At 41.0% G+C, this 24998-nt stretch overlaps 6 protein-coding genes and 1 non-coding gene across 8 annotated transcripts; 3 read left to right on the forward strand and 4 right to left on the reverse strand.

Moving 5' to 3' along the window:
* Positions 1 to 426: 426 nt before the first annotated feature.
* Positions 427 to 3186, forward strand: Mcm7 (Minichromosome maintenance 7). The gene is made up of 5 exons (XM_962329.4): positions 427 to 564; positions 617 to 986; positions 1035 to 1834; positions 1884 to 2095; positions 2375 to 3186. Exons 1-5 carry the CDS (start codon positions 534 to 536, stop codon positions 3119 to 3121), a joined length of 2160 nt encoding a protein of 719 aa, XP_967422.1. The 5' UTR covers positions 427 to 533; the 3' UTR covers positions 3122 to 3186.
* Positions 3187 to 3219: 33 nt separating this feature from the next.
* Positions 3220 to 3726, forward strand: LOC100142402 (uncharacterized protein). The gene is made up of 2 exons (XM_001808977.4): positions 3220 to 3418; positions 3463 to 3726. Exons 1-2 carry the CDS (start codon positions 3295 to 3297, stop codon positions 3642 to 3644), a joined length of 306 nt encoding a protein of 101 aa, XP_001809029.1. The 5' UTR covers positions 3220 to 3294; the 3' UTR covers positions 3645 to 3726.
* LOC655602 (nucleoside hydrolase) lies at positions 3713 to 4757 on the reverse strand. The gene is made up of 3 exons (XM_962163.5): positions 4560 to 4757; positions 4087 to 4512; positions 3713 to 4040 (listed from the first exon to the last, which is right to left on the reverse strand). The coding sequence occupies exons 1-3, from the start codon at positions 4755 to 4757 to the stop codon at positions 3735 to 3737; spliced, it is 930 nt and encodes a 309-aa protein (XP_967256.1). The 3' UTR covers positions 3713 to 3734.
* Positions 4758 to 4963: 206 nt separating this feature from the next.
* On the forward strand, positions 4964 to 11078 carry Kap3 (Kinesin associated protein 3). Of its 2 annotated transcripts, none has more exons than XM_015979795.2 (12): positions 4964 to 5097; positions 5146 to 5263; positions 5312 to 5483; positions 6050 to 6226; positions 6279 to 6415; positions 8909 to 9593; positions 9643 to 9737; positions 9791 to 10009; positions 10055 to 10249; positions 10296 to 10761; positions 10814 to 10902; positions 10949 to 11078. In XM_015979795.2, the coding sequence occupies exons 1-11, from the start codon at positions 4973 to 4975 to the stop codon at positions 10891 to 10893; spliced, it is 2469 nt and encodes an 822-aa protein (XP_015835281.1). In that variant the 5' UTR covers positions 4964 to 4972; the 3' UTR covers positions 10894 to 10902; positions 10949 to 11078. The 2 variants fall into 2 exon arrangements, with proteins under 2 accessions (XP_015835281.1, XP_008193210.1); XM_008194988.3 differs by having other exon boundaries at positions 10814 to 10889.
* Positions 11079 to 11133: 55 nt separating this feature from the next.
* On the reverse strand, positions 11134 to 20250 carry hyd (hyperplastic discs). The gene is made up of 18 exons (XM_008194980.3): positions 20055 to 20250; positions 19858 to 19977; positions 19559 to 19809; positions 19242 to 19511; positions 18913 to 19192; positions 18757 to 18864; positions 18268 to 18535; positions 17996 to 18215; positions 17582 to 17948; positions 16499 to 17515; positions 16102 to 16237; positions 15737 to 15981; positions 15573 to 15685; positions 14133 to 15518; positions 13504 to 13854; positions 12333 to 13453; positions 11900 to 12278; positions 11134 to 11849 (listed from the first exon to the last, which is right to left on the reverse strand). The coding sequence occupies exons 1-18, from the start codon at positions 20248 to 20250 to the stop codon at positions 11637 to 11639; spliced, it is 7041 nt and encodes a 2346-aa protein (XP_008193202.2). The 3' UTR covers positions 11134 to 11636.
* LOC135266422 (small Cajal body-specific RNA 8) lies at positions 13980 to 14108 on the reverse strand. Its single transcript, XR_010334483.1, has one exon. It is a non-coding gene; the product is annotated as a small Cajal body-specific RNA 8 (non-coding RNA).
* A 124-nt stretch (positions 20251 to 20374) lies between the features above and the next one.
* Positions 20375 to 24666, reverse strand: LOC135266296 (E3 ubiquitin-protein ligase hyd-like). Its single transcript, XM_064356743.1, has 7 exons — positions 24451 to 24666; positions 22041 to 22241; positions 21790 to 21956; positions 21302 to 21668; positions 20973 to 21154; positions 20742 to 20923; positions 20375 to 20691 (listed from the first exon to the last, which is right to left on the reverse strand). The coding sequence occupies exons 1-7, from the start codon at positions 24510 to 24512 to the stop codon at positions 20419 to 20421; spliced, it is 1434 nt and encodes a 477-aa protein (XP_064212813.1). The 5' UTR covers positions 24513 to 24666; the 3' UTR covers positions 20375 to 20418.
* Between the last annotated feature and the right edge of the window lie 332 nt (positions 24667 to 24998).

Consider the following 24998-nt stretch of genomic DNA (forward strand, 5'->3'; position numbering starts at 1 on the left):
TCCCCGAAGTAATTGAAAAGCGTGAAGCCTTTTTTCTTGTATATCTTTAACCATACGCGTATTGAAAAATACAGAACGAAGGGCAAATTTTAAATTTTCTCATGTTTTTGTCTGAAAATTTTAGTTTTTTGTTTTTTTTGCATTTTCACCATGTAATTAATTAGTGAATTGATTGGATTTAAGTTAATTTAAATCGTTTTGGCGCCGAAACGGTTTGATGCTCGAAGCGCCTCATTTTTACTCATTTGCCGTACTATTTTTTGGTTCACAAAGTCTCATTTCGTCTCCTAAATTATAGTCTCCGTAACAATTACCATTTTATTTGTGATTCTAACTTCTTATTATTGTATTAATTATTAATTTATGAATAAATTGAATTTGTGAATGTGTAGCCAACAAAACAAACCTAAATTCCCACTACTTCCCTGTTTTCGCGCCAAAACTGGCGTGTGTTGTGTGCAAACAGGTGGTCGTAAATAAACGTTAGTAAAACTCCAATTCCGGCTTGAAGTAGTGTAAATTCGCCAAAAATCATGAACCGACGTGATTACGACAAAGATAAAGGTGAGTCCAGTCTATAAATGGTTAATTTCCACCTTACCGGTTCATGTTTTAGAGACCATAAGAACCTTCTTGTTAGAGTTTTGCATTCAAGATGATTCCGGTCAGAAAAACTTTAAATATTCGAATCAGTTGACAAAACTGGCTCATCGCGAGCAAATAGCCCTTTACATCGAGCTTGACGATCTTTACGAACACGACGATGATTTAGCCAAAGCTGTAATAAACAACACTCGTCGGTACACGACTTTATTCTCCGACGTTGTCTTCGAACTGTTGCCCACATTCGTGGAACGCGAAGTCGTGGCCAAAGACGCTTTGGACGTTTACATTGAACACAGGCTAATGATGGAGCAGCGTTTGAGACAACCGAACGAGCAGAGAGATGCTCGTAATAAATTTCCACCGGAATTATTACGCAGATAGTAAGTTAAAAGTACCAGTTGGGTGGGCACTTTAAATTGGCGTTTTAGCGAAATCTACTTCAAAGACTTATCAACTACTAAAACCGTCCCAATTCGCGAAGTCAAAGCCGAACACATTGGGAAACTGGTCACCGTTAGGGGCATAGTGACGCGAAGCACCGAAGTCAAACCTATGATGACCGTAGCGACCTACACTTGCGACCAATGCGGGGCTGAGACCTACCAACCTGTCCACGGACTAAGTTTCATGCCGGTGTTGATGTGTCCTAGTGAAGACTGCCGTGTGAACAAATCAGGGGGGCGCCTATACCTCCAAACCCGTGGCTCCAAATTCGTCAAATTCCAGGAGCTCAAAATCCAGGAACACAGTGACCAAGTCCCAGTGGGGCACATCCCCCGGACTTTGACTATTTTTTGTCGGGGCGAAGTCACTCGCCTGGCCCTTCCGGGGCACCACGTGGCCGTCACAGGCGTGTTCCTCCCTTTGCTCAAGACCGGCTTCAAACAAATCATGGGGGGGCTCCTGTCGGAGACTTACGTCGAGGCGCACAGAATCGCTTTGGTGAACAAAACCGAAGAGGATGAAAGCTCGTCCAAACCCCTCACACCTGAAGAACTATCGGTCTTGACCGAAGACGATTTTTACACAAAATTGGCGGTGTCTCTAGCGCCGGAAATCTACGGTCATCTTGACGTTAAGAAGGCTTTGCTTCTTTTGCTGGTTGGGGGAGTGGACCGCAGACCTGACGGTATGAAGATCCGGGGGAATATCAATATTTGCCTGATGGGGGACCCCGGAGTCGCCAAGTCGCAACTTTTGGGGTACATTGATCGGTTAGCGCCACGAAGTGAGTCAATGGTTTGAATTTGATTGGGTTAGTTTAGGGGTTGTTTCAGGTCAGTATACCACAGGACGGGGCTCTTCGGGAGTGGGGCTCACTGCCTCGGTTATGAAGGACCCCATGACGGGGGAGATGATGCTGGAAGGGGGCGCACTGGTCTTGGCCGATCAGGGGGTTTGTTGTATTGACGAATTCGATAAAATGGCGGATGCGGACAGGACGGCCATTCACGAAGTTATGGAACAACAAACAATCAGCATTGCTAAGGTAGTGAGATTTTTTATTGTTAACGTAAAAAACACCATTTTATTCCACATTTACGGCCCCACATTTAAATTCTGACGGTTTTTCACACTTTTGCCCAAAAACTTGGACAAAATATCAGATTCAGCATCGTTTTTGAATCGTATTTAGCGTATTTGATGAACCGCCAGTTGTTTCACTACCAACGTTACAGCACCGAATGCCATGGCGCCTAATCCAAATGTATTTAATTGTTTATTGTTATTAGTGTATTTTAAATTGCAAATTGCTTGTTATTTTCAGGCGGGTATTATGACTTGTTTGAACGCCAGAGTCTCGATTTTGGCGGCGGCTAACCCGGCCTATGGCCGGTACAACCCGAAGCGGACAATCGAGCAAAATATCCAACTACCGGCGGCCCTTTTATCCCGTTTCGATCTCCTTTGGTTGATTCAGGATAAAGCGGATCGCGATAATGATCTGAAACTCGCCAAACACATCACATACGTGCACCAGCACTGCAAACAGCCCCCGACTCAAATCAAATCGCTTGATATGGGCGTTATGCGGAAATACATCGCACTGTGTAAGTTGAAAGAACCGGTGATTCCCGAAGATTTGACTGAATACATCGTTAATGCTTATGTGGAGTTGAGAAATGTGGCCCGGAATTCTAGAGACATGACTTTTACTTCGGCTAGGAATTTGTTGGGGATTTTGAGGCTGTCGACGGCTTTAGCCAGGCTGAGATTGTCCAATGTTGTGGAGAAAGACGATGTTAATGAAGCTATAAGGTTGATGGAAATGAGCAAAGATTCTCTTAACCAGACTTTCGAAAAAGGGGCAAGACCACCCAATGTCAACGACCAAATCTTTGCCATTATTAGAGACTTGGCTGGAGAATCGAAAACAGTCAAACTATCAGACGTTATGAACAAATGTGCCAGTAAGGGACACACTCCTCTGGAAGTTGATTCCTGTATCGAAGAGTATGAGGAATTGAACGTGTGGCAAGTGAATCTGACTCGCACCAAAATCACATTTATTTAAGATTTAGTTGTTTGTACCACTTTTATAACTTGTATTTTTTATATTTCAATAAAGCATGAATCCAATTGTTTTGCCTATGTGACCAGTTATACACCACCTTCCTTGCAATGACGTAATTAAACTGTCAAAATTATCACATGATTGGATAATAACAATAATAAAAATTGTATAAAATGGGCGAAAAAGCGCATCTTCCGCACGAAAATGGTCTTAATAAAAACAGTCCCGAGCCCCCGGACCAGGAAATGCATTCGGACGAAGAAACCGGGGACGATTTGGACGATATGTCACCCGAAGGTAAGGTTAAGGCAAATTGAATTAGGGGCTTACCGTCTCCACAGAATTTCAGATGCTTGATAGTCAGCTAGACGCGCTGAATTCAGCGTTGGACAATATCGAGCAAAAGAACGACGATATCCACGCCCAACTTTTGCTCCTGTTGCAATCAAATCGCGAAATCAGACAACAAATCCAAGAATCGAGTGCCGCGGAAAAACAAGAACCCGACACCCAAAACCAATGAGTATTAACATTCCGGGAGGTTTAGTTGTTTTGTTAAGTGTTACGTATGTTTAATTATTTCAATAAAAGTCTAGTTTAACGTTTATTTTTTTTACAAATCCATGAGTATTTGCTGGAATGCCTCAGCATCAAACTGTTCGATAATCGTAACGTTTTCTTTCTTGGTTTTCAAATGGTCGAGCACGATTTGCCCCCGTGTCTGACTCCCGTGAAGCTCAACACTTGCATAATGAGCGCTTTTTTTCGTGATTATTTCGGGTTTGAGGAACGCCGCTGCGAGAAAAGCGTCGCAAGGCAGCCAAATTTTCTCGTCTTCCTTGTAAACACTTCTTTCAGCTAGGTTTAGTAATTCAATAGCTGGGTTTTTCTTGGCGCCGAAAACCTTGAAGCGCCAATCCTGAAACAAACAATAAGCCGACAATGCGCACAACGTTACAACATACGAATGTGATTTTTGGATAAAGGCACGTCTCCCATGTGAGGATAAAAATCGGTTTTTTGACCGTGTCGAGCACGATAAACGCAGCTTCAGGGTCAATGTAAAAATTGTACTCTGCGGTGGGTGTGATGTTTCCAACTGCGGTGTAATTGCCCCCCATTATCCACAAATCCTTGATAGAGTCCGCAAAATTGTCGTAGAGTCGCAACGCGAGGGCGACATTGGTCAGGGGGGCCACGCAAATGAGGCTGATTTCGCCGGGATTCCCCACAATAAGTTCCGCAATTTTGGAAGCCGCCGGTTCTTTAATTGCTTCCATATGCGGCCTTCCTTTAAGCCCCAAATCCCCGAACCCGTCCTTCCCATGGAAAAGTCGAATTTCGTGCGTTGGTGGTATGAGTTGTTTCGTGGCGCCTTTAAACACCGGGATCTGAAATCGGTGGTTCACCCAAATGGGCCCAAGTGTGCACAACTCACGTCCGTGCGTTCCACTGCCTCGAGGAGCCTCATCACGTTAACGCAAACATTTTCCACGGCGGTGTTCCCCATCGAACACACGATGGCTTCAATTTTGATTTGACGCCTTTTTTCGGCATTTAGGAGGATCAGAAGTGCGAGGAAATCGTCGGTGCCGACGTCCACGTCGACAATGACTTTTCGCCTACCGTCCGCCATGGACACTTTTATCAAACTATAAACTCCTTATCAGCGCTTTTATCTAATCAATTTGAATAATTCGCGCCAGTTTGCGCCGTCTTTTGTCCGGGGGTTTCCGCGCGGTGATTGGCCGGCGCGAGTATTGATTTGTCGGCAAAGACGGGTGCGCGCGGTATCAACCAACTCAAATGTAATGTCAACAATAAAATGCACAAACTTTGCTTAATTGTTTAATGTTAATTCTTGTCGATGTGATATCGGTTCTGGTGGTTATTTTTGCGATATTTGCGTATTTCGTGTACACGGCCTGTCGGAGTTTCTACGGAATGGACCCGGACGAGGCCAAGTACATGCGGACGTGAGTAATTTTCATTTATGAATTCGTTTAATGCAGGGGACGTTGCAGGGAGAGAAAACCCGGCACTTTGGACGTGCACCCGACTCTGAACGCTATCGTTTTGAATTACGAAATTGATGTCCAGATTTTGGGGGCGAAAGAGAACGTCATCTACGGCGAGAAAAAGGTGGGTATTGTCACCCCCAGCGGTTGGAAATTGAAATTTTCGTTACAGAACCTGAAAAAAGTGATAGAACTCCCAATGCTGAACAGCAGAACTGATTGTTACGCCTTAGCCAAAGAAGTTGTCTACCAGTGTGACTTGATCCATCATTCGCGCATCTCGGAGGTCGAGCAAACCATTTACTACTTAAAGAAGCGAAAATTGAGCCACGGAAGTGCTAAAGGTATCATCATTTTTTTTAGAAACGTTATTTATAATACTGGCACATTGCGAGTATTTCTAGTTTCGCTTCAGTAAGTCTCAATTTCTACAATTTATTATGAAAGCTTTGGCGAAATAAGTGCGCAATGAATAATGCAAAAATTTTTGCACTTTCAGAAACAATTAATTTCACCGGAAACTGCGAATTTAAATACCGAGGTGTTTAATCGCTTCTCTAACATTAGTCATGAAGCAGCGGCCTTGTGCTTAATTTCGGGATTGAATAAGACTCACTTAACCCACGATTTTATCTATCCTTTTTTGGCACTAAACATTTTTCTGTTCCTTTTTTGTCGTTGCATTGTCGTGATTCACAAGACTATTGTTATAAAGACACATTTTATCAGTTTCAAGGTTGTGCAAAATATTGTCACAGAAGTAATTGTGATTATGAAGTAGCCGTAGGTGTTTGGAAATAATGACCAAAGTATGGCCAATAATAATTTGACCTCGGCTCAGTTGTTTGATTCAAACTCTGGAAATACCTCCATCTGGAGCCCGCCCCTAATCCAAACCGATTATTTCCAGACAATAACAGTTCCCATGATCTCAAACAAATAATCAACGCCGACGAACCCAATTACAACAATTTGTCGGATTACATCGAGCTGCTCTACGAGGGAATGTCTGAAAAAATCAAGGGCGCTCACTTCATCCAGCTTTTGGCGCGTGACCCGGAAAATTTGGACGCATTATCGAAAAATGGTATATAATGTCACAATCAGTTCAAGTAGAAATGGCGCAATTTTGTTTGTAGAAACTGTAATAAGCGCCTTAGCGCGAGTTCTACGCGAGGATTGGAAACGAAGTATTGTCTTAAGCACACACCTGGTGTTTACCTTTTTCTGTTTTTCCATGTACTCACGTTTTCACGAGGTTATACTCAAGTGTAAGGTGAGCAAAGTCGTAAATCTCGAAATTTCGCGCAAATAGATTTTGATGTCAATTAGTTGATTAAATGTTTAAACAGGTGGGTAAATTATGCAACAATAGAAAGTTGCGTCTTTATTTGGCCTTGATTTATTTTTTTAAATACTACAATTAGGAGAATGTTGCGGATGTATGTCCATATATTCAACATATGTACTTTTGACCATTTGCAGAACTCGCTCCCTTAAACCTACTTTTGGAACTTAACGTACTAATTTACATGTTCTGGGGTTATTTTTTGCAAAGCATTTTGCGTCAAAATTGTCCAAAAAATCGTCGAATTAGGCGAAAATAGTTATATTTTAGCCTTCTCGATTTCTTTAACTCATCAAAATTCAGTTTTTTGGACAAATTTTCTTATAACAAAGTACGGTACAGTGTTTTCTCCTTTTTTTTTAAAGGTTTGGGCATGTTATCAGTCAGAAATGAGATATGCAACTTATATTTTTTCTAAATGAATCAATAATATATTTTTTTGGGGCGTTCAAGCGGATTTTGTTAAAGTGAAACGAAAAGTTGCTGAGTTAAGTAAAAAAAATTAATATTTTTTTCTTTTTTTCGACCTTTTCAACAGGTTGTTTCCCCAAAAACGTCATTATTTTGAAGAATTTTGCCCAAATTTGTGTCCAAAATAAGCCGCAAAGTCAAAATGATATTTAGTTTTGCTTCTAGGGAGGTTTTGGTTTTCAGAGTTTTTTCGTTTTTCGGAATCATTTCGCAAAATTTCTCAAAGATTAGCCGAAAAATCACTAATAGTATCGAAAAGGATATTATTTTGCCTTTTCGGGTATTTTCGCTAATAAAATTATTAGCGAATTATTTAATTAAATTAAATTATTATTATTATCTCAAAAAATTGCGCAATTTTTATTTACATATTTCAAGCGCTGAAGCATATTATTCAGATAATTTTTAAATTTTTGCTAAACTGGTTTAAAAAAACAATAAACTGGATCGAAAATGAAATAGTTTCACTATTTTTGCATTGTACAGGGTGCCCAAAAATCGACGCACCAACTCAGTGGTACGTTTTTGAGAAGCATGTGTAGATTACCGAAATTATTAAAAAAAAAATCATATTTTAAAAAATCTGGGACTACAAATTTTTTTTCTGTAGTTTTCGCTATTTATTTTTAATGATTGTATGTTACCAGTATCAGGTTTTTGAATTAAAAAAATAAATAAATAAATAAATAAAATTCAGCAAAAAAAAATTTGTGAATATGCAAGATTGGGAATTATTTCCTAGTGACCGTTTCAAAATTTCGCCAATAATTAATCCAAAAATGATATGTAATTAATTTAAAAATACAATTTTTTTTTTGCTGAAATCGTAATTATTTGACAAAATTTTGATAATAAAATAGACCGAAAATTTACTGAATTGGGCCGAAAATGTTAGATTTGATTTTTATGAGCAAACATGTACATTTTTCAATCAACCAATTGATTATTTTACGAAATTTGCGCAAAAAGTATTAAAAATAGGAGTTGTAAATTGAAAATTTAAATAAAAAGTCTGTTTTTTCGCGAGATATTCTTAACTCAGTAAAATAAATTAGTTAATAAGGTCAAAAGTTTTCAAGAGGTCAAGAGTTTTTTTCAGCTTTTTAGCACGTTGTCGAGCCAGAAAGGCAATTATTTTGGGAACTATTTGAATTTATTATTTTTTTATTAATTATTAATATTATTTATTATTCTCTTCACTGATGATCAGTGATCAGTAATCACCTGAGGCAACAGTATTTGTATCTATTTTATCGGTCACATCTATCTTGATAATAAATAACAGCTTTATTTATGTGCCGCTTAGGAAATATGATGTTTAAACAATAATTGTTTACTGCATAACACAATTTTTGTAAAGATATTACTTCGTAGAAATGAATACAAATTTTGTCCCATTTTTTAATTATGTGTATTGAAAATTTCAAACAACTCACTTAAATTGTGCTTCGTGACATGATATCCAAACATTTTAGTAATAGACTTTACGACTCTACTTAAAAATATGTCACTATCACATCACTAGTAAAATATTCTTATACTCACTGTTTAGAAATGATTTCAACAATTATTAAACGTTCGTGCTGAAGCCAGACTTAGACTAACTTATTCTCGTATCATTTTCCTCAAAATCGGTCTAATCTAATAAAACAAAAAACATTTCGTAACAGTTTTTTTTGCTCAGGGATGCGTATTCCCAACGCAACATCATAACAATTATTCGAATTAAATAAAGCAAACCCCAAACCAAATTTCTGCGCCCTTTACTTTAACAAGGATAATTACCCAAACGTCCGTTCAACTCCGAAGCTTTATTACAACGCAATTATTCCCAGTTTCAAAAAACTCTCAAACACAATTCCAAGGGCCAAAGTATGGCCCGTTTAAAAATTAATTTTATTAGCTTTGATTGGTCGCTGAATAATGTTTGCTCATGGGCACCACATTTAGGTGGGTTCGATCTGTATGGACATAATCGATTACGAGTTGCGAAGATACGACAAGTGGAAGGCGGATTTGGAGGGCGTTGAGGCCCCGGACGACATCCCCATCGTCCGCAAGCCATGTCCGAGTAGCGCTAGCCTCTCCGAAATCCCCCGGAGTCGCATTCCGGAGCCGGTTAGGCCCCGATCCGGGAACTTCTCCGAGGCGAATATTAAAGCCGTGATGGAAGGCAGCGTTTACGACGATTTGACGACTTCCACGGAAAGTATCGACGATAAAAAACTGAGCGAAGCGGAAAAGGCGAAACGTTTCCGCACTTTGGTGAAAAAACAAGAACATCTGCTCCGTGTCGCGTTTTATCTCTTGCTGAATATCGCCGAAGACGAAAGTATTGAAGAGAAAATGACGAAGAGGAACATCGTGGGGTTGTTGGTCAAGGCTCTGGAGAGGGACAACGAGGAATTGTTGGTTCTGGTGGTGACGTTCCTGAAGAAGTTGTCCATTATGCAGTGTAATAAGGACGCTATGGCCGGGATGAATGTCGTGGAGAAGTTGCCGAAATTGCTGGAGTCCAACAGTCCCGACTTGGTGCATTTGACGTTGAAATTGTTGTTTAATTTGTCGTTTGATACAAAATTGAGGTTTAGAATCGTCCAAATTGGACTTCTACCGAAATTTATCAGTTTATTAAGTGAGTTGAGTAAAAGCAGTCGGCGTGTAATTCACTGGCGTATTTTAAGGCGATGATCGTCATCAGGAGATTGTTTTAAAATTACTCTACCATTTGAGTTACGACGATGACGTCAAAACGCAATTTGCCGAATGTGTGGGTTTGGTAAAAACGTTACGTTAAAAATAATCGCTTTTTGCACAATTCAATTTTTTAAGATAACGGACATGTTATTACTTAATATTGGAAACGAAGGTGACGAAGTTATGGTCGCACTTTGTATCAATTTGGCCACGGACCCGACAAACGCCCAACAAATGATGAAAAAAAATCGCGTCCAATCGTTAATGATGAGGGCTTTCAATTATCAAGATAACATGTTGATGAAAATGTTGAGGAATTTGTCAGAGCATAAATCATCCAAAGTTAATTTCGTCGTACGTGCACCTTTTAAAAATCCACGATTTAAGTAAATTTTTTAGGAGTTTGTAGGCGACATTGCAAAGGCCGTAGTCGAGTCAAAGGAAGACGATTTCGTAGTCGAATGTGTCGGAATTTTAAGCAACCTCAGTTTACCCGAGCTGGACTGGGCGGAAATTTTCAAACACTTCGATATGTTAAAATGGATCGAAAAAGTGATTCGTAACAATAACACCGACCCCGAGTTGGTTTTACAAGTAATAATGACAAAATTGCAAATTATTTAATAATTTTTTTGTGTAGGTTGTAGTTTTATTAGGCACGGCTGCAGCCGACGAAGGTTGTGCCAAGCTCTTGTGCGAATCGAACATAATCTCGGCTTTGATCGAACTCTTGAAGACGCACCAGGAAGACGACGAAATCGTCCTTCAAATAATTTTCGTTTTTTTCGCGACCATTTCTCACGGGACGAATATTGATTATCTGGCGGAGAAAACCGAAGCTCCGGCCTATTTGATCGATTTACTCCAAGACAATAACAAGTCCATTAGGAAATTGTGCAATACGTGTCTTAATATAATAGCCGAGCATAGTAAAACTTGGGCGGAAAGGATCAAAATTGAAAAATTCAGGCATCATAACGCGCAGTGGTTACAAATGGTCGATTCGCAGCAGTTGGGTCCCGAGGACGAGGACGACGAAGAGGATGCCTTGCCACCGTATCTGAATACGGAGTTTCTGGGAACGGCAGTGGTCCCGCCTTTGTCAGGTCGGTGCCAGTTTTGGGTGATTGAAGTAAATGTTTTATTTTCGATTTTTAGATTTGAATGAACATGCACAAGAATCGGAATTTATCTCACAAAAAGACATAGACTTTGACTATTTTGATAGACCAGAGTAAGTTTGTTTGGTAAGAATGTCAGTGAGTGGGTTTCCTGATGTTAATTTATTTGCAGGGTCATTCCGGACTTTGAAATTGAAGCCATTTAATTTTTTGCTTGAGCACAAGTGATATTCAGCTTTCTAGTCATACATTTTCTTGTTAATTTTTATGTAATTGATAATAAACATTTACTTGTACTTCCAGCAGAGGCGTTACTTATGTTTTTTGTGATAGTTGTTTTGAATAAAACCACGTTCGTATACATAACTGCTTTTATTTCGATACTAATACAGAAGCCATCTGAAATTATGAAATTAAAAAAACGTAAGGACGAGACACTTTATTAATAAAACATAACTAAGTTTACGGAACCAAAAAAATGATATAAATAAGAAAATTCTTAAAACTATTATCTACAATAATACTAATAACATGAATGCACCTGAACAGGGTTGGCACAACAAATAAAGGGTGCAAAAAGTTAAAAGTAACCCATACAAGCAAGAAGACTAGTGATTTACCGAAAGAAAAGAGAAATCTTTGAGCTTGAAAAAAGTGTGAATTGTTTTTAGACATACGCATAGGTCGTGTCCATGATTTGAAACATGAAAATGAGATTATATACAAGATTATCACTTTAGCTTAGTCGAAATAAATTATAAATCATCACAATATTCATGACAAAATTATAAACAACTTATAAAAACAATTTTATTAAACTGAAATTCGTACTAAAATTAAACGAAACAATCAACCCATGATCACACGAAACCGAAATTCTTTGTTTTGATGGCAAGTAATAATTTCTGTCTAAGAACTGCGCGACTACTATAAAGTGGAATATATAAACGTGATATACAAGTGTTTGCTGTTGGTAAATGTGCGTCGTCGGCTGGTCTTATCGTCACCGAAGGCATCGGCTGAAAGCCGTCCTCGCTTGCCGGAAGTGCCGGAGAACCCGTCCAGAAATAAACCTAAACGCAAGAGTCAACTCAACCGACCGCAGACTAAACAACAAACTTACCAAGTCCTGCCTTTCCAGATGCGTCATCTTTTCAACAATTGACCACAGCCACCGCTTGAACTTGACTAAACGTTCGCTGTTCTCACCGGACTCGTCATTGAACGACGTATACGATATTAAAACTGCCACATTGATATCTCCCACACCGTTCAACAAAAGCCGAAGATCTTCGGCCGTTAAACTGTCCAAGGAGCCTTCAGGCAACACATCGAGGACGCCAGTTCGGATGCTCTCGATCGCTTTTTCTTGCACTTTAATCATCCGATACTTGGCGTACTTCCGAACGTAGTCGTAGACGTTGCTCGACGTCACTTCAATATCTTTACCACCCGGCATCAGTTCGACTGTACCGCCACCTTCCTCCGGACTTAAATCAATTCTAAAACCAACCATAATAATAAAATAATACAACACCCAATAATTTTTAACTTACGTGAAATTGAGCTCAAGCGTTGAGAACAAATTATTACAATCTTTCGTTTCGGCGTCCACCACCAACTGCCTCAACGACTCGTAGACAATCGGGTCGAAAAACGCAAAATCATGGAACTTGATGGGTCTCGCTAAAATTGATTTTAAAACGTGTCTCGTCAAGAAAATCGGACAAAGTTCGTTCTGTAGTAGACACAATCCGATCAATCTCCCTACGTTTCTAAACGCATTCAATCGTTCAAACGTCGCTTTCCCCTGTCTGGGAGCGTAAAACCCTCTCTTTCCCGGACAGTAAAACAGCGGTGCATTATCCTCCTCATCTTGAACGTTCTCCTCCACCACCGAATTATCATTTCCTCCGCTCGAACGCCCCGATCCTTTCCGCGAGCTCGAACTCCGATCAGTCAACGTAAAAACATCCAATTCGAGCAGCGCTTCCGACGTCAATTCTTGCTGGGAATGTAAGTGTGCTAGAATCATTTCGACCGCCTCTTCAACTTTGGCCCTCAGCGAGTCTTCGGACGCTAAAAGAAGCAACAATTGAGCTGGTGATAACTCCAGAAGCATTCCGGTGATTCTTCCGGCGAAATTCGGATGCAAATTGTACACTTTGGGATATAGACGGTCACCTAGTTGTTGTTGGTGCGCGGAGAGTTGTTCGTTACGATTTTGATTTCCCGTGGGATTCCCCCCTGATGTCGACAGATCAGGCATTGACGGCGCATCCGAATGGAAATTATCGCTCGGAACGAACGGTCTCGCATCGACATTCATCGTTCGACGGTGTTCACGCGACCGATTTGAACCTCTCATTGGCACGGTTCGGCGCAACACGTCTCGGTCGCGCCGCAGTCGCTGCAAAACGCTGTATTGGGTGTACTTATTATCGACTTGAGCCGACTCCAAATTCGGGAGCTTCTCATTGGATAAAATCGCTTCGGCTATCGCCGTATAAAAGCTACGAGCGACGCCCGATCCTTCACCAGGTTCGTCCTTGAACGTCACTTTCACTCGATTCACCGCCAGAGGGGGCGACGATGAATTGCGGCGGTTGTAGTTGTTGTACTGAGTGTTCAATTCTTTGAATGTCATCAGGAGAAGTTGAGTGCGATCTCTTTCCATCTACAGACACAAAAATGCAATCAACAATTCGCATCAATTTCGATAAATACCTTCGAAAGAGTCAAGTCTTTTTGCTGGTTGTTTCGTAATTTCTCCATGTCTCGTCGAAATTTAGCTTCTTTCACTGGGAATCCACCTAATTCGGAAACGATAGAGCCCGGTTCCAGTCCGACATCTTCCATGAAAACGCGACCGAAAAGATCGAGAGAAAGCCTCCAACGACCCAATAGTAAATCGTGCGATACGGACTGACCAATCGTCGGACGTAAAACATCAGTATTGAGGCTCGGGGTTGTTACGACAGTTACGTTGGCTGATATTTCCTGATTTTCTAACGTTTCCGGTTGTTGAGAATCGACAGACATCATCACGTTCGAATCATTCGATTTTTGCTGATTACTCTGCAAAAAACAATCTCACATTCAGTATGAACGTAACACATTTATCACGTCATATTTAAAAAAATCGGAAGTTCCAAATATATTTTAATATTTTTGGGTGTTAGACGCCTTGTATTATTTTACAGAAATGTATGCCCCGTATCTGTCCTTGGTTCAAAGCTCGACAAACCAAAGTCATCAGAGAGCAATTCGTTCTAGGACCTGAGTGTGATACGCCCGTTATGTTAAGCTTGAGCGTACGTATCGTAGGTCCACGCGATATTTTTTCTACAACTTACCATTGACGATCCCGCTCGAACTATCACACTCTTGCTTGGACTTCTGGAGGATGGAGTCGTCGATCCACTACTATAATCCTGTGTGGCTTCGCTCGAACCATTCAAACCTTCTTGTTGCTCCTGACTCGAAACTTCGGAAATTTTTCTCGGCGAGACGATAATCTGCGGCCTCGATGTCGGTACTTCTTGATTATGTCGCGAGGATAAGTCATGCGGAGTGTTTTCTTTGCTATTTTCGCCAATTTCATTCTTAACAGCGGCGAGGAGACTCTCAAAAGTTTGCAAGTTCTTGTTTTTGGTTTCATCGGATGTTGACGGTTCGTTGGAGTAGGTTTCAGTCTGGACGTGCACTTCTCGAGCGTTTGTTTCTGTTTCTGGGTTGTAATTTTGGGGGTAAATCAAGGGGTTAGGGCCCATAACGTTTAACGATTGGGAAATTGGGTGGTTGGCTTTTGCCGGTTGACTCATCGCAAAATCGGTAGTTCGAGTCGAAAGACTCAATTTCGTAGGAAGTGATTCGAGAGGATTGTTTGAAATGGTTCCAGTGGAGGCCAAAGTGATTGGTTGTTTCGGAATCCCAAACAAATCTTCCCTTCTTGCATTGGGTTGTAGGAGATGAGGTTGGTCGGCCAGTGGTAGTGCTTCAGCCATTGGCGTTTCAAAAGGATCTGGTGGAGGACAACCTAGACACAAAGTGGATTCCGATCGTTGGAAAAACGAATGTTTGCGACCTTTTCCCGACCCTCCTTGCAAACTCGACGAATTTAAAGTACTCGAAATCGTCGCAAGATTAGAAACATCTTGGTCTTCCAAACTTTCAGTTTCCATTGCCACGGCTATGTCTTCCTCAGCTTCTTCGTTCTCGTTCTCGTCTTGATCGTTCCACAACGGAAGCGAAAAACCATCACGTCGCAAGTCAGTATCATTGCGGTCAGATGATCCCGACCTCATAAAATAAATCAGAGCATCGAAAACATAAGCAACGTGTTTCAAAGCCGAAACGTCCAAAATCGGTAACGAATCCAAATGTTCGTTGTTGTGAGCTCTCATTAATGACAAACAATAGGAGAGAAATTCTCTCCGGGCCGCGTGAGCGTCCACACCATCGCGTTCAGGTCGAGTTCGACTTTCCACGTTTGTGGTAAAACCGACCAATCGTGTACCAGAACTACTGGAAATGGTATGACCCCGGTGACCACTCGATCGAAGATTGCTTGAATTATTTGCCGAGACTCCGGTCGTAATTCCGGTATTGAGCGGATGACCTGGACTCGAAAGATCGAGAGAATTGGTTAGAGATGCACCGAATTTCAGTTGGGCTTCAGTGGCGTCCATCACTGTCAAAAGCCAATCCCAGGTCGGCTTCAGGCGGAATTCTAGATAAATCTACGAAGCAACAACCAGTCATGTGTCCAGTTAGAAAAATTACTAAAAACTCACTTGTATGTTGTAGATATCATCTTGTGACACTTCCATGTGTGCAACAGTCGACAAGGCTTGATTCAGGTCAGGCAGTGAGGATAACAAGTCCGTGATTTGGCGAATAATTGCGCCTGTAATGATTAGTAAGTTAAAAAATACAAGTACGTAAAAGCTGTACTTACCGAAGGCCCTAGCTAAGGAACTGGCCGATGTGGACATGGCCACCGGTTCCGAGCTTGCAGCGACCGCCGTACTTCCAGTCGTAGATCGTCTTAACGTACTGGGATCAATAAAAACTAAATTAGAACCGTTGGCCAATCGAACACCAGCCGATCTGCTTGCTTCACGTGACCGTATTGCCCATTGCATATTCTGCGGGGCCAAATTGCTCCTCTGTCCATGACCGGTCGTATTGCTGTAACGGCTTCTTTCATAGACAATAATCAGAGTAATGAGAAACACAAAAAACATCACTAAATCAAGAGCCAATAATCATAATAAAATAAATTACTTGAAGAAAAATGCTAAGAAAAATTGTCAAATTTACCTTCTTCGCTCCAACTGTTCATCCGTCAACGTATAATCTTCAGTGTCCTGTTCGTCAGTTTCGCCCGCTTCGCTCTCTTCCTCTTCCTGTTGGCTTGACTCGCCGCTTTCGTCTTCCGGGAACAGCAGCATACCTCCTGATAAGTTACACAGAATTGCATACACATGCAACCAACCACCCGCTCTCACACGCCTATATTAAAATATACTGCCTTAGACCCTGTGTGTATCGTCGGCACACAAGAAATAAATTGCTGAATGCAATACGTTATTAAGATAATGCGATGTTTGAAACATTGTTTTTTTAAATTATGTCTTTTTTTTGCAGTATAGATTAATATAGGTATGAGCTAGCTCCTCACTCTCTCCCTTTCTCTCCACCAATCAAATTGACTTACCGGTATCAGATCCGGCCGTTGCTCCCGTCTGTACCGACCTCTGTGCAGATGCAGCATCCTGATTACTATGATTATCATCACTATCCGACTCCGTCTCCGCCAACAGATCCAATTCGGGATCGCTTTCCTCGCCTTGGATTCGACTTTCCTGTTGGTACGGAGCAGCTTCGACCGTTTCATTTTCATTAGTCGACGACTGTCTAACAGTAATTGGCAATTCACGATCAGCGGGAACATCCTCATGTTCGGACGCATTATCATCGTCATTATCAATCGCCATACTTTCACCATCATTCAAATTCAATAAATCGCGAGCGTTTGCCAGATCGCGTGCATTAGCGGCCGCTCTTCGCACAGCTTCGGCCAAAAACGGAAACCGCGGCATTGTTGAAGACCCAGAAGGTCGTGAACTCGACGGTGCTAAAGGATCAACTAGGAATAATTCTTCCGATCCGTTTAGAACGTCATTTACGGATGTTGCAAGTGAAAAGGGGGCAGTTGGTCGTGCTACGCCCAATCGAACCGGTGCCATAATAGCGTCAGCGCTCTCACACAGCTCCTCAATCGATAGTTTGCTCAAAGCTTGGAATATTTTGCGACATTTAGTCAACGGTTGGTTTTGGTTGCTTAAACTGCGTCGTTTCGTCGAGTTCGGTGCCATTTCGATGGAAAAAACGACAAAAATACGCACAACTGAGCGGACGAATCGCCGCGAAACCATTGTGGCGTATTGGGCTTGTTTCGCATCTGGATTTTTCATTTCTCTGATCAAGGTTTCGAGAAGTACGTCGATTACCATTTGGCATTTGACAAGGAAACACAAGGAGAATTTATCCAAAAGTGCCGTTCCGGTCTGTTTGGAGACGTAAGGTTGTTCGGTGAATTGTGTTTCGGAAACGTCTCGAGTCCCCGACATTATCATACTTTGAACGGCTTTCCAGTCGCCTAAAAGGCACTCCAAAGCTCGACGACTGAATCTGGGAGGCTCTAAATCATGCTCGGGCATATCGGTCTCAACTGAAACAGAAGGAGAATACACAAACGGACAGTTAATACGAGTCAAATAAGAATAAAGAGTCTCACTATCTGAAGAAGGTGTTTTATTTCGGGAATTTGCCGATGCCGTCCTGGGCCTGGTGTGACGAAACTGTCGCTGTTCTTGATTTTGTCGACCAACAGTTTGGACCAAAAACAGCAAGATACTTTCGCCGCGTGAATTCGGCAAACAGACGAGATCGGTTTCTTTAACCAAACGTGTCAAAAGTTCGTAACGGACCGTTTGGTTCCCCATTATCAATGCTTTGCATTTACATTTCTCCCAGCAGTCGCAGTAAGCCGTAGGCGAAGTCCTTTTTAACTTGCAATCGTGGCCTTTGTGGCAAACACGCGCACACTCCGTACAGCAGCAAAGCGTTCCGGTGAGGCCACAAGTGCGACATTCAAAAATATCCTACAATTTTAATTACAAAAACTATTTTTTTTCGTACCATGTCTTACTTGATTGATGTGTTCGGCCCCAGTCCAGGTAAAACTACACGTGTCGTTGCAGCACAGAACATGCAGAGGTGAGTGATCCGGATTTGAACCTTTCGGAAAGATCATCTCTTCGCGTTCCTGAGGAGTCCCCAATTTAATGATTCTTTCGAAAATTTCCAACGCGGCTGGATAACTTCGCGACGATACGGCCAACATGAACGGAGTTTGACCTTGTGCATCCCTAAAACCAATCCCAATGGTTATTTAATCAAACTCGCAGAGAAAAAAATTACTTTGCACATAAAAGCTCGATGAGATGCGACTCCAAAGCCGAGGAATCATACAAAAGCGCGTGTAAGATTTGCATCGCGTTTGATCGTCTTTCAACTGGATCGACGACGAGATTCGTCGGTGCGTTACTGTTGTTTCCGCTCCCTTTATTATTGGCAGCACTGCTTCCCAAACCCATCAGACTATCCTCATCGCCTGACGTAACATCGAAGCTTTCCGGTGGCCAACTGTGTGTCGGTATCGGTTCTTCTTGGACGAAACTGTGCTGATCTGCAGAGTTAGAAGTATTGTTGAGTGCGCTTTCGCTACGTACAACGGCTCTACGCATCATATCGCGTAGCGTAACTGATCGAGGGCCTACGGCGTTCGTTATCACATTGATACATTCCAGGCCAGCTGACGGGTCTGGAAATGACGATCCCAACAAATCAAGCTACGCACGCGACTTGAGCCTAACGTAATCACCTAAAGCATAAATTTGGCCAACTCACCGCTTTCAGTTTCCTTGTTCGACGTCGGCGTACACATGTTCACAACAGCGTGGAAAATGTTACGATTGCCGTCGCAACGTTCGTTTAAGATATTCGAAATGTTGGCTTCTGAAAATTTTTCATCACAATATCACACGGGAAAATAGTAAAACTTACTCAAATCGCTGTCTAGTTGGGCCAAAACTTGCCGGACGCCATCAATATCACAACGTAGTATTTTCGGCATGAGTAGTTGTTGTTCAAGTGCAAAGACAACAATAGCCACTTGATTCTTCATGTTGAGGCCGGTTCCAGTCAAACCAAATGTACCAGCTGTCAGGCACTTGACTGGAGGCAAGTCTAGACATTGTGGGTCGCGAATCGCATCGGCGCAATCTTTACTGAGGGGGTAAATCGTGCTGTTACCGTCGCGCAAAACCAAAATTGTTTCAGAACTCTGAAATACAAACAATGTAACAATCAGGCAAACACTACAAACGACATACTTCTCCAGCACAAATCAAGTTGATCAAATGTGGATAGAGCCCCATGAACGAAGCAGTGTCGCTCGGAAATGGATTATCTTGTTCAATTCTTCCGCTACTGACGTTGTAAACGACATAACTCAATTTACTCCCGTTCCGAACTATGGCATGTATGCCTTGTCCATCAACGGCAATCGTGAGAATTTGATTGCTATTGTCGGAAATTTGGATACGTCGAGGTGTTTTTTGAAAACAGTCAGGAACGCGTGAATTAGACGACGATTTGATCACCTACAAAACACAAATAATTTTGACCGAAACCAAATTATTGTTCATACTTGGAGGTCGTCCTTGCGCATCAATCGACAATCTTGGAAAATATCGTCGGCATCTTTGGCGTCACGATCTCTGGAATGTCCACTTGGAAATCTGACGGCGGCGTAAGCACCGTCCACTTTCAAAACGCGACCTGCTGGAACACTTCGTACATCTTCCACGAAAATTACATTCCGTAGAAGCCACTCCTCTTCGTCTTTTCTTTGCTCCGAACCGGTGTCGCTCCCAGACACGGTCATGCGTTTTTGGCGCTCTTTAATTGTTTTATTAATTGGTTTTACAATAACTGTAGAAAACTTACTGTGACTGTTTGAAATACTTCCGGTATCGCTGCAAGTACTCGAAGCCGGCGATGGTGGCGGTGGCATATCAAGCCTATCGGCGTTTTCTTTATTCGACGAACTTTTATTTGTTAAATTCGCTGCAACGAACATTAACCCCGTAAACATTTAAGTCCAGTACAGATAAAATAGTTTATAAATATCAAAAAAGACTTACATAACCCGCTAGGGCCCGGCACGGCATCTCTCCCCTTATCGGCACTCGAAGCTCCACTCGTTTGCACGTTGATAATCTTAAAAGTGCAAGTATCGCTCAACGTCCAAGCCGCATTCTGTAATTGGCCCACTTTTGGTACTCCATTGGCGATGGTAAACCCTATCGCACCCGCTTGATACATGGGACTGTTCTTCATACAAACTTGCGACCCAGTAACGATCTCTGATTGATTGTTTGAAGGTCTTTGTTTCCGGCACTTTGTACGGTATTTCTCCCACAATCGTTTGCGTTGAGCAAACGGTTAAAACGCCCCTTTAATCAATTTTTTTAGCAAAATGGGTCAATAATATACGTGAATCAATACTCACCACCAGTACAAAGCACCACTTTCAAGCTTCGCAACCGTGTACAACGGACACGTGTACAAAGCTGCAACCTTGTCAGTTTGAAACTCGGAATAGGCCTGAGCTGAATGTTCCAATTTAGCTGCTGCTGGCGCCAAAAGCTCGTCTAACCAAGTGGCGACTTTGCCGCTTTCGGTTGAGACCGAGCAACGGGTGCAACAAGCCGAGAGATGGACGATTTTTTCGCCCATTAGACCCAAAGGAACTGTCTTGGGGTGATGTATGTTACAATTCTGGAACGAATAAATGCATTTCGGTTGGTTTCAAGTGTCTATGAACGTACCTCTGGATGTCTGTAAGGTTCGGGGTCGTTCCAACGCCATTGAAACAATTGTCCGTTACTCGACAATGCGATTAATTCCGAGTAGAGACTCGCAATTTGGACGAATTTCGGTGCAGAATCGGGCCAAAATTCCAAGTCGTCGGAAATCCAAAGTGGACACGCGCTGTCTTTCTTCTTGTGATCTAAATTTGGTATTTAATGTCGTATTCAATAAAAATCACTAGCACCAACCTGAATCTTTTTCGTACGGACTTTCCCTTAGTGCCGTTTCAAGCCACCTCCTAGGTCCGAAATACTGACGATCTCTCCACCTCGAAAAATTCTCTCTGTCTCGATCTGAATTCGAACTATTGCTCGGTGGTGCATCTCTGTCGGCCAATCGACTCCTTCCACTGCCGCGACTATTAAGGAAGCTTGTTTGAGCAAAGTCAAACATTCCCAACGAGTTAGTTAAAATGCAAAAAAAATAGAAAAAAATGCAAGCGATAGAGTTGTTAACCAACAAAAAAAGCGCAACTACACAAAAAGCGAGTCAAACAGATCAAACCAAAAATCCTTACTTCCTAATGCCCGAATATCCAAACATATCTTCGGAAAACATCGCATCAGCATCGATTATCACCGAATGATCGGTATGAAACCCTCCGTCAAGCAGCGAAATTAGATCCTCTGGAACGTAAGAATCAGCTGCATCGTCTCCTTCCTCTCCTTCTTCATCATCGCGCGACAATAAATTATTAACGGCTAAATTAACATCAAGATTTGTGCGTTGCAACTCCCGTATTATCAAATTCCGGCTCTTCCCCTGAAGCACCACCTGAGCTTGCGAAACCAGCTCTTCTGGGACGTAGGGCGCTGGCACCGTCACCATCGGCCTTCCACTGCTCGAACTGCTCGTTCCTATGATAACCGGAGCACCACGACCGCCTGAAAGTAAAGGACTCTGTACATTTAAGGACGACAGAGTTAAACCAAGTATATTGCCCTGAAAAGGGTCTGGACAAACACTAAATCTTCATATGAACGAAATACAGAGGAAGAAACTCACCGCTATTGCTTCCACCTCTGATGGCCGTATTCGAGCGCATAATCCTGGCCCTGGTCCTGGGCATCTGTCTTCCGCTTCCGGTGGGTTTGCTGCTGCCGCTGCCACCGCCAGCACCACCGCTTGAGCCGCCAGTAGCACCGCCACCGGAACTACGCAACAACCAAGGTCTTTGGTTGGTGGAAACGAACAGATTTAATAAGGCACAGTGTTAAAAATGGACACAACGACGACACTGTGCGTCAAATACTCACTTTTTAGTCGAGTCATTTTTGCTGAGGTCTAAACGGTCGGAGAGGACGTTGTAGGAAACACGACATACACGGCCATCGTCGAGAAGAAGGGCGATAAACGAAGGGCCGAGACAGATTTTTTTTATACCGGAACGGAGGCTGGACAGACCTGGGTGCGAGGTGTGGCCGAGGCGGTTGATTCTATCAGCTACTTCTTTCAGTCTAAAAGAACAGAAAGAAGGTACAGACTATATTCTTGATCATTACTAGAGAGAAGTACTATTATCTAGATCAATGTTTCCCCACCAAAAGTTCGCCAAAAAAGTATTGTTATGGCGGAATTTTAAAACGCTAACGTACAAAATTACAAAATGAAGTTAAGGAACAATAAGCGGCAGCAACTCATCTCCATGGGCCACAAATTTTATATGTTTACTGTTTTTGTCCCAAGAAATTTCTTAAAAAATTAGCTGTTTTCATCGGAAGATTTTATCAAAAATTAGATAGACTTCTGTCTTTTCAGTGCGTTATTTCGTACTTACACCTAAAATCACCACTTTGTGTCTATAAAAAAGGAAACAATTACGGCGAAACTATAACCCTTAGAGCAAAACAGTTTGTTCCATCGTAAAGAACAGATAAAAATCTATACAATATATTTTTTTTCTTAAAATTTTGAATGTTTAGAAGATAGTATTTACAATTTTTTTCTCAATTACGGCAAAACTATTCGAAAAAGTAGAACTATTTTGATACTATCTTATGTAAAATGATCAGGAAAATTGATTAACATCAAGAAAATATCCATATTACCAATAGTTTTTTGTTTATAATTTTTTTATTTTACCTATTTTTGTTTCATGAATCAAGATACATTTTAGGTATTAAACAATATTATGGGTAAAAATAAGCGTTTCGAATAAGAATTGTAATAAAGAAGGACACATCTACCGAAAAATTATTAGCCAAGTTAAAGTTTTTAGCAAAAAAAGACATTCTGTTATTTATTTAAACTAAATTCTTCTTCAGTCGAAGTTTAAAAAAAAATAATTATACTTTTGTCGGTTCCTTCGCCAAGTGTGATGTAAAGAGCTTTATTTAATTGTTTTCTGTTTGATAATTATTTTGCATTTCCCTTATTTTTTTGTTAAAAATTTTTGTCTCCACATTTACATTAAAAATTGTTAGCGATACGGTATTTGCCCCTATTTCTGTTTTCGTATCGAAATTTTTCTGGCACTTAATCACCTTTTTTCAAAATAATTCAACACTTGCTGTACTAAAATTACTATCTAATTTTACTATGTTAATAATTCGAAAATAAAAATATATAAATAATATCACATTATCAACAATTTAGTAGATTTTTTTTAATTCGTATTCATTAGCATTCAGTTTGTGCAACAAGGAAAATAAATGTCCTCCTAATTTTTATTCTTTTTTTAATAAAGGGTTCGTAAAAAAAAAGAATGAGTGAATTAAAAAAAAAATAATTTATTCGATGGTTGGATATAAAGCTCTTTCCAAATTTACTGACATGTCATTATCTGGTAGTACAATTATCTGATTTTTAGATTATTGTTAACATTTTATTAAAGACGTAACAAATGTGTTATACAAGATGCCCGAAGTAGTAAAAAATTCGGACAACCTACAGGGTGACTTAAAATTGACAGATTTCGAGTTCAGAGCATTATAGAGAATTGCTTCAGTATTCCAAACATAGAAAAGATTTGGAGCTTCTCCACAAAGATTTGTTTGAAGATCACTCTTTGAATTGCGTTTTCTTCAAATGCAGAACTAAAGTTTTAGTGTATATTGTTATTTATGGTGAAGATGATTGCGGAGAATAACAATGTAAAACAATTTCTCAAAAAAATAACTCGGCACTCACAAATCTTGAGACACCCTGTATATGTCAGTCGCAATCGCAATTATCTGGCATGCAAAAATAATCTCAGAATTTTAATTGCCGGTACCAAGAACTGTGGATTTTACACGGACTTTACTTATTCATTGATAGGAGCATGACACGAAAGTTGCTATAAATTAAGCATTCTTTTGCTAGATAAGTCAGCAGATAAATGTAAATTTTGAACAAAGCCATGCCCACACCCAGCCAAAGCTTCGATTATATATGATAGGCCTATCTACCGCCCCTGATAAAGAAGCGGCCGCAGCCTTTATCCGATTCTTTCGGTCCGAACTTCGTCTTATGCAATTGCTTCAGTTCTCAAATCGGTTCGGAAATTTTCCAGAAACCATCTGAAATTGTGCAACAGGAGGAGAGGAGCCTCCGCCCTTGAGACGTAAAACTATCGGATCTCCTCCGCTGCGATCTCCTCCATTTTCGTAAAAATGTAATAATCAAGTCAAGGGAAAATGGAGGAAGAGTCGAGCGAGGAATGCACAACGTTGGGAAATGCCTCACCTGTCATTGAACTGCTCCTCGTTCCCCGGTAAAGGATGAACAACGTACTGCAGAGACGACATCGCTTTTAAAACACTTATCACAAATGTATTAATGTAAAATTAATCCAAAAGCTACCACAAATATCAACACATTTTGATTCCAAACCGAGAAACATTCGCCATGTTTTCGGGTTTTAGCTTCAATGACTTGAAGTTTGACGCGAACTTGTTTCCACATGTCAATGAACCGACCTGAAGTTGGCCGAAGCGCAAAATTTGAACAAAAAACCAGCGAAAAAAGCTCCCAAAATCACACGCAAAAACTTACCAAAGGCACTCACATTATCAGAACTATCGCCTATTTAGAATTAAATTGAGACAGAGTTTTATTGCCAAACAAAAAAACTAAATGATTATGCAACCAACAATACAATTACATAACATTCGTTACAATATTAAGCTTTTTTTCTCCAACCAAATGCTTGAAACTCTTATTCTGCCATTTTTTACCGTTTTTATTACCTTGTTTTACCTTATTTTATTATCATTTATTACGAAAAAATCTTA

This window comes from Tribolium castaneum, chromosome 5 (assembly GCF_031307605.1).
Source record: "Tribolium castaneum strain GA2 chromosome 5, icTriCast1.1, whole genome shotgun sequence".
Classification (NCBI taxonomy): Eukaryota; Metazoa; Arthropoda; class Insecta; order Coleoptera; family Tenebrionidae; genus Tribolium; species Tribolium castaneum.